General features: G+C 43.2%; 1 protein-coding gene across 4 annotated transcripts in view; it reads right to left on the bottom strand.

The window, feature by feature from the left end:
* Positions 1–15,053, bottom strand: part of col12a1a (collagen, type XII, alpha 1a) — a 57,100-nt gene that overhangs the window by 21,394 nt on the left and 20,653 nt on the right. For 3 of the 4 annotated variants that reach the window (XM_035168049.2, XM_035168052.2, XM_035168051.2), the window contains 18 exons: positions 14,258–14,407; positions 14,056–14,175; positions 13,796–13,960; positions 13,545–13,691; positions 12,614–12,753; positions 11,764–11,893; positions 10,546–10,691; positions 9,963–10,092; positions 9,157–9,293; positions 7,875–8,004; positions 7,519–7,658; positions 7,217–7,349; positions 7,007–7,039; positions 6,135–6,274; positions 2,634–2,763; positions 2,390–2,529; positions 2,171–2,300; positions 240–382 (listed from right to left, as the gene is read on the bottom strand). In XM_035168049.2, the coding sequence (XP_035023940.1) occupies positions 240–382; positions 2,171–2,300; positions 2,390–2,529; positions 2,634–2,763; positions 6,135–6,274; positions 7,007–7,039; positions 7,217–7,349; positions 7,519–7,658; positions 7,875–8,004; positions 9,157–9,293; positions 9,963–10,092; positions 10,546–10,691; positions 11,764–11,893; positions 12,614–12,753; positions 13,545–13,691; positions 13,796–13,960; positions 14,056–14,175; positions 14,258–14,407 (2,384 nt within the window). The remainder of the gene's footprint in view (positions 1–239; positions 383–2,170; positions 2,301–2,389; positions 2,530–2,633; positions 2,764–6,134; positions 6,275–7,006; positions 7,040–7,216; positions 7,350–7,518; positions 7,659–7,874; positions 8,005–9,156; positions 9,294–9,962; positions 10,093–10,545; positions 10,692–11,763; positions 11,894–12,613; positions 12,754–13,544; positions 13,692–13,795; positions 13,961–14,055; positions 14,176–14,257; positions 14,408–15,053) is intronic. The other variant, XM_035168050.2, reaches the window with a different exon arrangement.

A 15,053-nucleotide genomic window follows, 5' to 3' on the forward strand; every position in this document is an offset into this window, starting at 1 on the left:
GATGATTTGCTTTTAATAGTTCAGGATGAGGCTCTTTAATTCTTAATGACACATGGTGAACTGTAAAAGCTGCCCAAGTGGGTTCCTCTTTGTGCCACATGTGCTCACACCTCCACCCTCTTTCCTCGTGGATCCCTCAGTGTTTGTGTGTGCATATTGTATGATTTTAATGTGTTTTCTTTACATGCATACAACATATGCTAAACTACACTTCTGCCCACACAGCGATGGAAACTCACCGACTCAGAGGGTTTGGCGCCGGTCAGAGGTGCGTAGACCACCCGGTACTGCAGGACTGGGCCCGTGGCAGCCTCCCAGCGAACGTTCAGAGTGTTGGTGGTGGGGTTGAAGACCTGGATGTTTCTGACGGGGCTTCGCTCCACTGCCGAGCCAGGAATGTCAGACAGTTAGAGGCAGCGAAAGGTCGGGGTGAGGGTCAGGGTAGGGTAAAAGGTAAAAAAAAGGGTGCAAAGTGGTGATGACAGGGAGTGTGGACAGAGAGGTAAGAGTGATGACAAGGTGAGGTGAAAGGTCGAGGACATGAGTGGTTTGTGCAGATTGGACGGATAGATGGAGAGAAAGGACGAGGTCAGAGACAGGAGACAGAAACAGAGAGAGATTTTTCAGTTAGGTTCTCTAAAACACTCATAATACCACTATACAAATACACTTATTCTTAGTTTCGCTCTATTATAGAGGCTTTTTTATCCTGTGGAGCTTCCCAGCACTTACAAGACTCTGCATGTAACCTTTGTGAATCTCCTGAATAGTAGTGCTGCCGTTCTTTGTCTCAACTGAAAAAACATGGTCTAGTTGTGCAGACAGCCAGCAGCCCAATAAATACATGAGAATGTTTCAATAAAAACGAGAACAATACTCGCAGCAACCAACAGACGAGTTAAAGGCTTTATTTAACACAACAGCTATTAACAGGAAACTTCCTGTCAACGCCCTAAAGGTTAATGAAACGGATACACAAGGCATATGTGTGGCCCCGTGTGAAGCTCGCCTTCTAAAAAAGCCAAAGCAGATGTTTAGAGGCTTTGTGCTGCTCCCCATTATAAACCTCTAAATGCAAAGGGGGAGAAAAATGCAGTGGGCCAAACGCAGTCAGCGAGCATCCGTACTGTTAAAGTTTCACTGTTGCCCAGGGAGCTGCTTTGAACATGGAGGAACAATTAACCATCGGTGACTTTGCGATGGTAGAGCTCAAGTGGTGGGAGTGTGATCCTTCGTCAAAGAGGATAAAATGAGGATAAATGTTATTTTCAACAGAGGAAACAATGCTACGAGGTCAGTATGCTCTGATGTACTGTACATACTGTACAAGAGTTGTTGGGTAATGCGTCCAGGAAAAGGCCAATAAACATGAGGCATCATTGCCACCGAAGGGAAAGTGGGGGTAACAGTAGCAGCCATGGAGCATGACCCCAGCCAAGCAAGTTGAGAGCCATAAAACATATAATGCTATTCATTCATTTATAACCCCCTCCCCCCACCCCTTGTTTCTTTTTCCCAAAGGGGAGCCAATTACTCAATGGGTCCCCCTCCCCCATTCCCCCCATTATCCCAACCACGACCCTCCGCTCCAACCTATAAATGGACAACATTACGGTAAAGAGAGAGGAGACACCATTATACCAACCCGGAGGAATTCCTTCCTACGCAATCACCCACGCAAAATGCTGACTCATTCCCGGCAGAGGTTGGCGGTTTGAAACGTTGGGAGAAAAATGAAAAACAAAATTGCTGCTCTTTAAACTCACTGCAGCTGACGGAGCTTAGCGCTGTCGTTATTATGTTGTAAGTTATGTTTTACATGTAAGGTGTTGATTGAGTGTGCATGAACGGCGTTTGATCACAGAATCAAAAAGGCCTTGAATGATTTTATGAAATAAATTAGAAATGACTGGCTGCCTTTTGTTTTTAGGTGTCTGAGGAACAGCAAAACCAGCAGCTGAGGCCAGTGAGTTCATTCTGGACAGACATGAATTGATTCCTGACGATTGAAAAAATCGCTGCTGTCAATCTCTTCCAAGTCTACGTGGGCTCTTCTAAACCTCTCAAATCTGTCTTCTAAGGTCGTCTCCACTGCATCTAAATGTCCCAGGATGGATCGCTTGACTAACTTCTTATCTACATCAGTTGACCAAATGCATGCAGTGCTTACATGTTTTGCCGTTCTCCGACATGCGTCTTCCCTCGCCAGCGGGGTAGACAGGAACCACAGTTACAGTGTAGACAGTATCAGACTGCAGGTTCTTCAGCACATTGCTGTAAGTGCTGCCTGATACCTGCACCTGGATAGGGTAACAACAAGGCGAGCATCAGTTTGTGTTTGAGCAGAAGGAAAGCTCTATGCATGGTGTAGAGACCCTCTCCGGCTCACCATCTCCTCCTCTCCCCCAGCTGCAGGAACATAGAAGATCCGATACTGACGAACGTTGCCCTCAGCAGCCTCCCACTGGACATTCAGGGTGCTGGTGGTGGGGTCAGTAACCTGCAGGTTCCTAACGCCACCCAGAGGTTCTAAGGTAAGATAAAGGTATGATACACTTAATATTGGGGACATAAGATACCAAAGGTTTTATGACTTCTCATTTGGGGAGAATCTTAGGTGAAAGACAACTTACTGGTCTTTCCGACGCCATTAAGCTCTTCGCTGACTCCTCGGGCGTAGACAGCCACCACATTGATGTCGTATTCGGTGTCAGGGGTCAGCTTGGGAAGCAGGACAGTGGTCTTCTTCCCTCCAACCTGGGTCTAGTTAGTGAAGAGATCACATGTTAGCCTCACTGGCTGCATAACTCTATTATTACCTATGCCAAGGAGGTTTTGTTTTCATTGCTGTTTGTTTGTTTATTTGACTCTTATCTGGATAAAGGCAAAAAAATATTGAACCGATTTTTCTTGAAACTTTATGGAAGGGTGGGGTATGAGCCAAGGAAGAAACCATTACATTTCGGATTGGATCTGGACAAAGGGGTGGATCCAGGAAGGTTTGATCACTTTCCTCAACTCAATCTTTCTTTTTTTTTACATTTTCACTGATTTCCCACAGAGTAATATATGGATCTATATGGTCTGAAAATTATCAGACATGTTTAGGGAACTGATATTTATTAATGTGTGCAGAATCCAAATATAAATCTGGATCTATAGATAATTTAAATGTGGTTTCATAAGGGGACTGTTGAGTTATGTTGAGGTAATGTTAACGATGCTGTAAAGTGTATGTTTACACTTGGTGATAATTTGGATACATAATGGATTTAGATACTTAATCAATAGTTTACTTGTTTAGTTAGTCAGTTAACTGTTCTTTCTCAAGCTTTTTTACATTTCCTAAAATATCTCCATCAACCATCTGCAGCTATCACGGAAAAGATATTTGATTTGTTTTGACCGGGATAAAAAGTTAAACAACTCTCCATGTGTTCCTTGAATTGATGACACTAACTTGATGGAAAGAATTCTACCGGAAAACTACCGGACTGTCAACATATCAGAGGAGGAATGCTTTGAGTGTTTTTGGACAGGGTGAGTCGCCAGCACACTGGCCAAGGTAAATGTGTACGCTGATGGCTAAAACAGCAGGATGTCTTGTCATTAGGAGCCATGACTGGTGATGAATTTACAATATTGCTTTTGGCTTGAGCCATAAGGACTGCAGATATAATTAAAAAAGAGATTTGGGAGTGCGTTTGCATGATACAGCTCTCTTAAGCTTTCTCAATCAACCGATTGATTATTTTTATCAGCAATGAAATAGAAAACGCAAAGACGGACGTTTGATCCTTTGGCCCGATAGTTTTCTTGTTCAAAACATGTGCAACATGTGCGTCAGAAATTCCCAAAAACAGACAAAGTAATGCAAAACAGCCTGGGCTAGCTGTCCTTGTTGGAATCCTGACACTGAACCAAGAAGACTTGGCTAATATTAGCTTGTTATCCTCCAGTTTTCCATCAACCTTTCACTTTGATATCAGCCATACAATCAACACATTTACATGTCATCAAGTACTGAAGTGGAAAAAATTCCATCTTGTGTTAAAAGAGAAACTAATGGCCAACAAATGAGCCACGTAACACCAGCTGAACTAAAGCTGAATATTGCACAAAACGACTGAGTGAATAATAAGTACATAAAATTAGCTCAAAGGGCCAGTGTGTACGATTTTCTGGAATAAATCTAACCAACTGAGTAGCCCTCCCCTAACCTACGGTAGCCATCCAGTAATGGCCCTTGCTGGAGCCAGTGTTTGGTTTCTCTGTTGTCAATCTCTGAGCCCATCGGCTAACGTCTGATGACAAATTAGCCTCTGGGGGCAACAGCCAATATTTTGGGGCTTCCTGTGTAGATGGTGGATATCTGGGCCAAGACAGCTTCCTCCCTTTGCCATACCCAGTCCGACTAGTTTCTTTATCATAGGAGTCAAAGGTTTCGCCACACAAAATACAAGCAGTGCTACTTTTTGTAGGTGTTTTAGGTCCAGACAACAGTTTGGCTAATCTCTATTATCAGCTATCTGCATATGAATGGAGAGCAGATACACTTCGCACAATGTGTATCACCTCTTTTTCTCTCTACCTGCAAGGTTGGTGATTCATTGGTCAAACTAGAATCCATGAATGTTGTTGGTTACTACGTGGCTCTGTTCATTTTTAATAGATCCCTAAGAATCCTACTGTGCTTTAAATTGTACTTGCCTTCTCCACTATTACATATGTTACCTGCCATCTGGGCTTTATTAAAAAAGAAGCATTGAAGAAAGAGGTTTGTGAGCACAGTGGCTTTGTGCAGCACTTTAAACACAATCCTCATTAAATAAACTGACCTGACTTGGCACATGCATTCCATGTCACAGCTTTCCACAGCTGATCAAATAGCACACACTGCATGTGGACCATTACAGCCCAGTGCAGAGAAATGTTTGATCTCATAAGTATCTGTTCACTGTCTCCCAACAAAGCTGTTAAATTATCAGACGGTAACATTTTATCTCATCTCTTCACATTGAGGGTGAAATATAGCCGCTAAAGTTGGTTGGAACATTCAACATTGATTTAAGTGGTTGTTTCACAGCTTATCAGTGTGACTATCAGGCCGCAACCTTGTTTAAGAGCTTGTGCAAAAACACCTTCCAGCACTCTCTCGAGTCCCGCTTTTAAGTCTTGCGCGTGGAAGCGATGAGAAATGTCTGACAGCAAATTGAAACCAAACATTCAGCTGTCTATTCCAAAAAATACTTTTGCATATTCAGAGAGGCAGCCAAAAATGTATGACTAGCAGGAGACTTTCTGCAGCGTCAGGAAATACTGAGAAAAACTAGGAAGGGGTTTTGTCCACATTAATGCCTCTATTTCCAAACAACAGATTAAGAGATTTGAAGACTTAGAATAAACTAAAATAATGCAATACCAGTAGCAGATGTTTAGTTAAGTGTATATTTCTTGGAGGCAAAGCTGCTCTGGAGGAAGAAACAAATGCGCTGACTGAGTTAGCATTGTTTGTCTGGCCAAGTAATGCGAGACTGAAGTCCAGTGAAGAGGACAAGGAGTAAGACGGAGGAGTAAGTAGCATTTAAGCTTACTGGTGCTGCTAATGAAGGAAAGATTTAATCGAGATGTGCAAACGTTTCAGCATTTACCAGATCAGATTTACTGACCTTTTAAATTAAAATAGGTTTACAATACCATACTTTGACATTTATTGACACTAATCCTCTTCCTTCAGCTGGTATTCTGTCTTTCCAACCAAGTGGAGTTCTCTTGATAGATAATACAATTGAGCTTTTGTTGCTTGTGCTTTCAAGATCACCACTTGAAAAGTAACACAAGGTGGCCAATTTGCACTCTTTAACAAAAAACAGTAAGATTTCATCAACGGCATGAAAAGTCATATTTTAACTGCAGTGTACTCCTTCAGGGTGGAACAGTGGTTAGCAATGTTGACTGACAGCAAGAAGGGTCGGCCTATGTGGAGTTTGTATGCTCTCCAGGTGGTACTCCGGCTTCCTCCCACAGTCCAATGACATGCATACGCGGGATAGATATTTATTCAAAATTCTACACAAAGCAGTATGAATGTGCTGTGTACTGGTGTCTCTCTGTTGGTCTGTTGTGAGACTTACTGTCTGGGTCCTGCCTCCAGATGTGGGGACATACGTGATCCTGTAGTTCTGGACGCGACCTGGAGCTGGATTCCACCTGGCGTTCATACTGGTGGTGGTTTCGTTGAACACAACAAGGTCGGTGGGAGGTGCATTGGGGGCTGGGAAATGCACGCACACACACACATATCGCAATTACAACCATGTTAATCTGTCATAAGCACACTCACTCACATAAAAAAATATCTTAAAGACACTGTCCTTGATATTTTGGTCAGTCTGTGTTCAGCTGTGTATTCTTAGTCTTGAATGATTCACTTCATTGAAATATAAGTTAATTTACTTCTCATACTACAACAAAGCAGGTGTGTCTCATTTGTATCAAGGACTGTGGCTTTAAGAGAAGAAAAGACAAACCACCTCTGGGGTTTTGTCTTTTCTGAAGCAGGGATGGATTCTGTTGAACAGCCATGGATTGATGGAAGGATGGATGGACTGATTAATGCATGAATGAAGGCAATGAATGGATTGATGGATGGATGGTGGAACAGATGATGGATGATGGAATGGGCTGCAAAAACAGGGATTCAAATCTCTGTTTTGCAAGGCATGCACAATTGAAATCCAGTGTTCTGAGTAAGAACACAGTCATGAACAGCCGTGGATTGAATGGCGTGGACATTGGGACAAACGGATGAGGACAGACAAACACACGATGAAACAGATGTTTCTGCTGTAGCATCACTGGAGCAGTGGATGGGTTGATGATGAAATGATGCTTGTCCAAAGAACAGCATAGCTTATGACCACATGGATGATACATAAAATGATAAAACATGCTTTCTTTGCTTGAAAGGAAAAGCATCCTCTTGCTTTACCACAAACATACTTACTTCTGCTACCACCTGGTCTGCCCACTAAAGAGGCTGAAATAGAAAGGTATAATGGTCGTACCCTTCACTGAACATGTCACACAGCATTTTTACAGAAGGTAAAATCAAAAGTTAAATCATTTTATTGACTTGGGTCAGGAGTAAACACTGATTCTGTCAAAGAGCTGAGAAAAACTGGATAATAGTCGTCACAGAGCTGCTAGATCTTACATGTTCTCTCAGTGCCCATCAGATCCTCGCTCTCTGATTCGTCTGGGTAGATGGCGGTGACCGTCACGTCATAGAGCGTGTCTGGCTCCAGGTTCTCCAGGACGTGGGTCGTCTCGTCGTTGTTGAGAATGGACTGATGAAGAAAACATAAACAGAGTACGTGGGAAGGTGCTTGGCTACAACTTTATCCAAAGCAAACAAAACATAATTCGATTGGTGCAGCAGTCTGTGTGGGACTCATCATGAAACTCTGTGATTTATTGGAAATGTAAACATCTGGGGCACAGCTGCTTTTCTCTTACATATTGGAAGTTGGGGTCTCCCTTCTTCGTCCAGCCAATGCGATACAGAGCGACATCGGGGGCTCCGTGGTCCCAGGTGGCCCTGAAGCTTGTCTGGGTAGCCTCTGACAATCGTAGGTTCTTCGGGGCAGGAACCACATCTACAGAGAAGGGGGGGAGTTAGTTATGATCACTGCGAGTCCACATCCACTTTGCCATCATAGTATAACACTAGATATCTTTGTCTGTCTGTCTGTATGTGGCTAACATATCTCGAGAACTGTAACTAGCATTAACACAGCCTAAGCAGACAGCCCATTCCAAACAGGCAGGTTCAGAACGGACACTGCACTAGTTATAATAGTTTTCACTCTTACCTGTGACTGCGTCTCCCAGCATTGGCTGTCCAGCGCCTTCGTCATAGATCGGAGTAACAGTCAAACCATACTCGGTCTGTGACATCAGGTTGTCCAGTTGTCTGGTGGTCACATCTCCCCCGACTTCCAGCTGTGAACAATTAAACACGTTTGTTATATAAAAATGTTATCAAATCAATATAAAAATACACAGAGCTTCTTTATGCTATTTGAAAGTAGAAAAGACTCCATATGTTTTCCTCTTCAGACAGATGTTTGCCAGGTCTTGTGAAACTTTAATTCCGCTCTCAGTGTGCGTTTCCAGGAGCTTTGGCGACGGCGGTAATATTCACCAAATAAGACTTGGTTGGAAACTTGACCAGAAGGTATAAAACTGTGCTTCATCCAGAGGAAAATGGGAAACAAATAAAACACTCAACAAACAATAACAAGCTGCAGAATTTGACTGAACACCAGGAATACTTACAGGAAATACCACACTGCTTTTACTGCTCTAGATTCCATTAGGTTTTATTAGCTGAGACTCGAGAAATAAAACTTGAGGGAATCTTTTTCGATACCAATACCAGCTGCTGTATGCTTGTGTGATTGTTTGCACTCTCATTTTCATTATAAACAGACCCTTAATTTGTCTCTCAGCACCATAAAAGCATGCACAGGGCTTCAGCTGGTGGAAATATGTCCTGCAGCCTGTGCTGTGGGGGGCATACTGTCACTTATTGGGCTCTATCACTTAATATAAAGGTCAGACGTGATGTTCTACAACTCTCTGGGCAACTTCTGACAATCACATCCTCAGCCCATGAGTCACTTTCACATGTGTGTTTCCACCAAAGGAGTTTTGAGGATCCCCTCAATCTGATTTATGGCTAAGGAAATGGTAAATGACAGATGTTAAGAGTTTGCTGCCGTAGCCGTAATCCTCAATCTCTACAACCACCAAAACCCCTCTTTAATCCCTCACCATGAGGGACCAAGTTCGAATAGTTTCATGATCTATTCTGGACTCGAGAATATTCCCTGATGCCCCCGCCCCCCTGACAGCTGCCGTCTCCATTATGTGGTCCAGGCCAAAACTTTGAAGGAATAATCAAAAGAATATCTATAGAAGTTCATCGCTATCAAACCAAATGGCTCAAACACACATTAGAACAGTCTCAGTGTAGTAATTATGTAGGAAATGGATTGGTAAATCATTGGCTGCTAACAGCCTGTTTACATCTGTTTGAATGGGTTTAGGGACGTAAGGAAAGGAAAGCAACAATAGTGGAACTAAACTAACCTCTTTAGCATCTCCTTCCTCAGGCTTGTAGGTGATGATGTACTTGCGAACAAGACCAGGAGCAGCATCCCAGTAAAGCCACATGGTGCTGTGGGTGACATCACGAACCCTGAGTTCGCCTGCAGGTGGTAGGGGCACTGAAGGAGGAGCAGAAGGTCAGTGTTAGTCTCTGGACAGGTTGATATTTAAATAAACGAACAAATGAATGAAGACAGTCCCGAGGTCACAGTGGCCCCAACACATCAGGCCTCACCGATAAACATTTAAGCTGCTTTCAGGCACTCAAGAAAATGTCAGGAAAATTGCCTTCGGACATATTCCGAAAAGTTAGCTTTTCACATATGAAGAGCGCAGCAGGAGATTTCCACTTCAGGCAAGGGGAGGTGCCCGGGTGGAACATACAGGACATGATGTATAAGTTCTATCGCGGAAATCACATGTTTTTGTCTACAGCATATGAACACAGGCGTCAAAAGTTCTAGTTGCATAGCTCCTCTTTCTCATCCTGAGATATTTGTATCGTCCATTGCATGCTAGAAATGTCATGACACGCCCCCACTCGCTCGCTATGAATTTTCCTTCTGCACCCTCACATGGCCTCACCTGGACATTTTCTGTACATCTTACCAGACTCACTGGCAGGAGTCAGTAAAAAAGACATTCATATTCTCACGTACAGCCCCTCTGAAATATTTCAGGAAAATGCCCGGACTTCAGAGCATTTCTGAAAGCAGCTTATGTCAAATCAGCGTCATAAAACATGCGCTGCATCAATGAAATCAACTCGTGATTGAGTGAGCACATACGCGTGACTCCCTGCTTGGTCAGTGGTTCGCTGGCGGATTCTCCGTGCAGGGCGAAGAGGGACAGCGTGTAGGCCGTGTTGGGGAGCAACTTCACCAGCTGGACGTCAGTTGTATCTCCTCCCACTCTGATCTGCAAGGGGGAAGCAGACCAAACAGACAACATGAGGTCAGAGGGGAGGTGGACAACAGGGACCGCTCACTGTCATGGAGAGAAACATTTGGACAAGAAAATTGAGACAAACGATCTGTTGCTGAATCCGGTCGGGACCCACTGGGTTTGACACCTCATGAACAAATGATGATGTTCCCTTGGCAGAGTGAGCTCATGGTTCGCCCACCCCTTTGTGACTAACAGTGTTCCTCTGTGTTGTCCCTTCTGCCTTGTCTGCTGAATGGTGAGGCATACACTGGCCGCTTTGTAATGTGATATTTCAGTGTGTGACATCTGCGATTTGTCAGAAAAATGCTGACAGCAGGTTGCGTTTGGTCCCATGTAGCATTTAGCAGCGTGTTTACGAATGCGTTTTCTCCACATGTAAACACATCATATTCACAGCTGATTGGCTGCATGCCGCTCTCTTACCTCCTGCTCGAGGGTGGGCTCTGTGGCGTTGATGGCGCTGTAGAGCAGCATGTAGCCCGTGGCGCCGGCTGCCCGCTCCCACTTCACCCGCATGGTGGTGATCTGTTCATCGTAAATGTCCATCCTCCTCACGGCACTCAGGGGCACTGGAGAACCAGGCAATTATGTTAAACATACACATATGTGCTCACAGGAATACAAACTGTAGATGTTCACGTTTCTTTTTCCTGGTTTTCTTGGACTTCAGACAGTTTCTCAGGCTTATTTTTGTCATTCACACTCTTAAAATCAATGCTGTTTTATTGGTGCTTTTATAGCTGTTATGTAACACTATTATATCTCTGCTATTTGAGAGAGCAAAAGTGAAACAACTCTTCACAATATCTTTAAAGAAACAAAGAAGGAAGTCAGAGTTGGACACCAGTGAGATCATGTAAAAGGCCTCTAACTTTGCATCTACTTAAAATGTACTATTGTTGTCATTTTGCTACCAATTATGGATTTATAAACAGGACTAAGATATATATTTCCTTTGAACATCTGATAAATGGAGCCCACAAGGAAATCAATATTACATGTGTGTTATGTGGCTGAAACAGAGGGATTCAGTGACGGTGGCAGACTCAAAGAGAAACTGCTCATAGAAGTAAAGGCTGAAGTTCCCAGACAACCCATTTTTTTCTTGAATCGGAAGGTCTCATCCAATTTCGAGCAAGTTCACCATAATATCGATGCACTGACAACCAGTTTAATTAAAAATGTAGTCGGCCAAGGTTATGTCTTTGCCCCTTGTTTGTTTTTTGGTTGGTTGGTTTGTTAGCTTGTTTGTTTCAGCAGTATTATGCAAAACTATTGAGCACATTCCACAAAACTTGATGTATGGATGGGACATGGGCCGAGAAAGAACCCATGATATCTTGGTACAGATTGGTATAGATGGGCAGATCCAGGAATTTTAACCACTTTTTTTTTAACATTGTGTGAAAAGGGCTTTTTCTTTTTGGTTGTTTATTATTTTCTTTACATTTTCACGAATTTCCCTGGTAAAAATTCAGGGATGTTGAAAAAAATCTTGCTTGATTGAATTCAAGGGAACTGTTTGGCATTGGCAGATGAATGCACTCATGTGAAATTGTAATTGTTAGAGAGTTGATTTTAGGTGGTTTATATTCAATAAATGATACAGGCTGAGAAGTAAGTCAAAAAGAGAAGACATACGTGTGGTCTCAGTTCCTTTAAGAGGCTCGCTGCTATCCTCTCCGAACAGGGCGTAGACATTGACCAGGTACTGGGTCAGAGGGTTGAGTTGTCGGAGGACCACCGTGGTCTCAGTGCCGTCCACGACCACCTATTGACAAAGGGAGGAGTTAGGTGAATGTAGCTGCAGTAGCGAGCTGTAGTTGTCCTCTGCGATGTGTTGTTGCACAGAAGTTTCAAGAGTCAAAACCTTTTTGATGAAGTTAACGTGTCTGCAGATACTTTCTCAAAATAAAAGAGGGTGTTTTTGTTGGGGGAGCGATAATTCATTTAGGAGCAAAATAATCAAAAGCTCTATCTGTTTACCGGATTCACTATAAGCCAGAAATTAAAACCAGAAAGCCCTTTGACCAATTTCTACTGACCTAAATCTCAACATGTGCTTCAATCCCAGATGCATAAACAATAATAGAACCTCACCAACTGTGTTCACTATTAAATCCATGGGAGCTGGACAAAGACAAACAACTGTAATGAGATTCAGACACCAAAAACGTATCTCGCCACATGTTGAGGAGCCAAGACCCTGCTGGCCAACAAGGCTATCACTCATGATGTCATTATTTGCTTTCTAATCTTCTAAACTGAGAGCTGTGTGTGTTTTTGTTTCCTTGCCCCAAGTCAGATCGTAATGTAATTAGACACCCACGCAGCAAGACGCCAACACAAACAGGAGGCTGGATAGACGTCTGAATGGAGATTCCCATTAATACCCACACAGGAAGATGAGCTACGCATACTGCTCATTTTTCTGTGATTGGAATGGAAGACGTTGTTTGGGAGTTGTAGCACGTTATGGAATAAGTTTTACCTGCAGTGGCTGTCCTGACACAGTCATGTACTCCACTCGGTAACTCTCCACTGGGCCATCGGGAGCGGTCCAGGAGGCTCTGAAGGACTGGTGTGTCACCTCAGACGTCACAAGATCAGTAGGAGCACCCGGTGCTCCTCCTATTCAGGTGTTGGTACAGAAAGATAGAAACTGAAATATGGGCCATCACAGTGATCATTATACATTTTTTATGTTGGATCTTTCTTCCTTTTAATGCAAAAGTCATCTGGATTACCATAAACTACAGTTTCATAGCTTTTATACAAATGTTAAAGGACAGGAGCTCTTCTCCCCCACAGAAAACACTGCCCTGAAGCATCACAAACACCTCTTCAATAGTCCAGCCAATAGTTACACATCATTGTGATATCATGTGACGTCACAGAGGCTGACAGGACGAACTGCAGCAATGGACAGTCCGAGGAAAGTGATTTGTTTTCTGAACATTAGAGCATGTAAACCATTTCAACTATTAACCCAAATTAAAAAAGCTGAAAGAGCAAAAACAAATAAAATGTGGCAACAGATACAACTTTGATTCAGAAAAAACTTCTAAAGGAACCATGTCCACACCACATTATGGAATGAGACTAAAGCCGCATCCTCCAAGAGGTTTCCCAATAGCAGCTATTTGATTTGATTAAGGAGCAGACAAATTCCTATTCCACAGAGGCAAGAATATTAGTGGAAGAAGAAAATAACAGATCTGCAATAATTTTCAAGAGCTTAGCAGGTTCTTAGCTTTTAGAGTTGCCTTCCATGGTGGGCCAGACATTAAACTGTCTGTGGGTTTGGGATGATCTACTCTACGTTTACACTACATATCATACTGTCTGGGAGCAGAGCAGTTGGCGTTGACGATTCCACTGTGAAATTATTGATATTATTAACTATTTAAACCCATCCATACCTGGTCCCTTGACACTGTTACAGAGGTTGTCTGTAAGATTGTCCACAATGTCCAACAGGAAGGAGAAGTCAGCCACGTTGTACATGTGAATATCATCCGGATCAGTGGCAATGGACCTCAATTCGTTCTCATCAGCATTCTTCACACCTAAACCGCAGTGATTAAGTCGATAGCGATTAGTAGCTTGACACACATGGAAATCTTAGGTCATATAATGAATCTGCAAATAAAGGGGTGTGAATTTTCATTACCGACTGCATACAGCTCAATGGCTGCATCACGCAAGTTCTGAGAGTTGACGATGACGTCGTCCTGGGATTTGCCATCAGTGATCAACACGCCGATCTTTCGAGCGTTGGGTCGCATCCCGACGTCCTCTTTGAAATTGTTCTGGAGGATGTAGTTCAAAGCCATACCTGCAATGGAGACAACATGCACTCATCACGCTGATTTCCAAGTGAGACAGAGAAGCTGTGGTGCTGCCTCTTTTAGACTGAATAGATGGAAGTACCAGTTAAGGTGTTTCCGCCTTTGTAGGGCAGGTTAGTCACAGCTTCAAGGAGGGAGTCCCGAGTTCTGTGAGCCTCCAAGTGCCATTCAGTCTTGGGGTCTCCACTGTACTGAGCGAGACCTGTCGACACAACACCTGTTAGACCAACTCAAAAATACCATTTTCATATTATTGGTGGTAAGCAGTTGACCGATACACCCACCAATTTGGACCCTCTCGGGGCCGATGTCAAAGACTCCCACCATACGGGAGATGAAGGCACGAATGGTCTTGAAGTTGAGACGTCCAATACTCCATGAACCATCCACCAGCACCACAATGTCGGCCTGTGAATTGGTCTTACACCTCACACCTGAGCGGGCAGAAGTGAATGTGTCATCATGTGACGGAGGGGAAAGATGTACAGTAGTTCAACTATCATGTGCACAATAAAGGTGTGGTCTGAATTAAAATGGTGTGGAAGGTGCTCAAAGAAATGTGAGAGTAAAAGGAAAGAGTAAAAGAAAAGTTCATAACATCAAAAAGGGCAAGGACATCAAGAAAAATTCTACAATCCTAAACACATCTCCAGGAATAAGCAGTAAATCATTATGAACTAATATTGTCCTTCACAGAGGAATTCTTATCAGATAACTTTTTTCCAGGTGTCATGATTATTATCTTCTTGTCTTGTGGCGTGTGGAGACAGTATTTCTTTCTCTTGGATCCATGAGTTCATCCCTTAGGGCAGATTAGGAATAATACGCCCATGACATATCAAAGGGCCTCCACTGGAGAGTGGACAAGTGTGTTCTCCAGAGCTGCAGGGTAATATTCCAACACGCAGCTGGGTGGCGACATGGAAGTCGTCTGATCCTCGGCACCTAAAAGACAGCTGCAGATGTGCAACAGGGATAGGCAGATGTTGCACTAACTGCCACTGTCTGCAACTGAAAACAGGTTATATATATGATTTACACATTGGTTTGCTCACACAGAAAATCCAAAGACAATTCTCC

This window comes from Hippoglossus stenolepis, chromosome 10 (genome assembly GCF_022539355.2).
Source record: "Hippoglossus stenolepis isolate QCI-W04-F060 chromosome 10, HSTE1.2, whole genome shotgun sequence".
Taxonomy (NCBI): Eukaryota; Metazoa; Chordata; class Actinopteri; order Pleuronectiformes; family Pleuronectidae; genus Hippoglossus; species Hippoglossus stenolepis.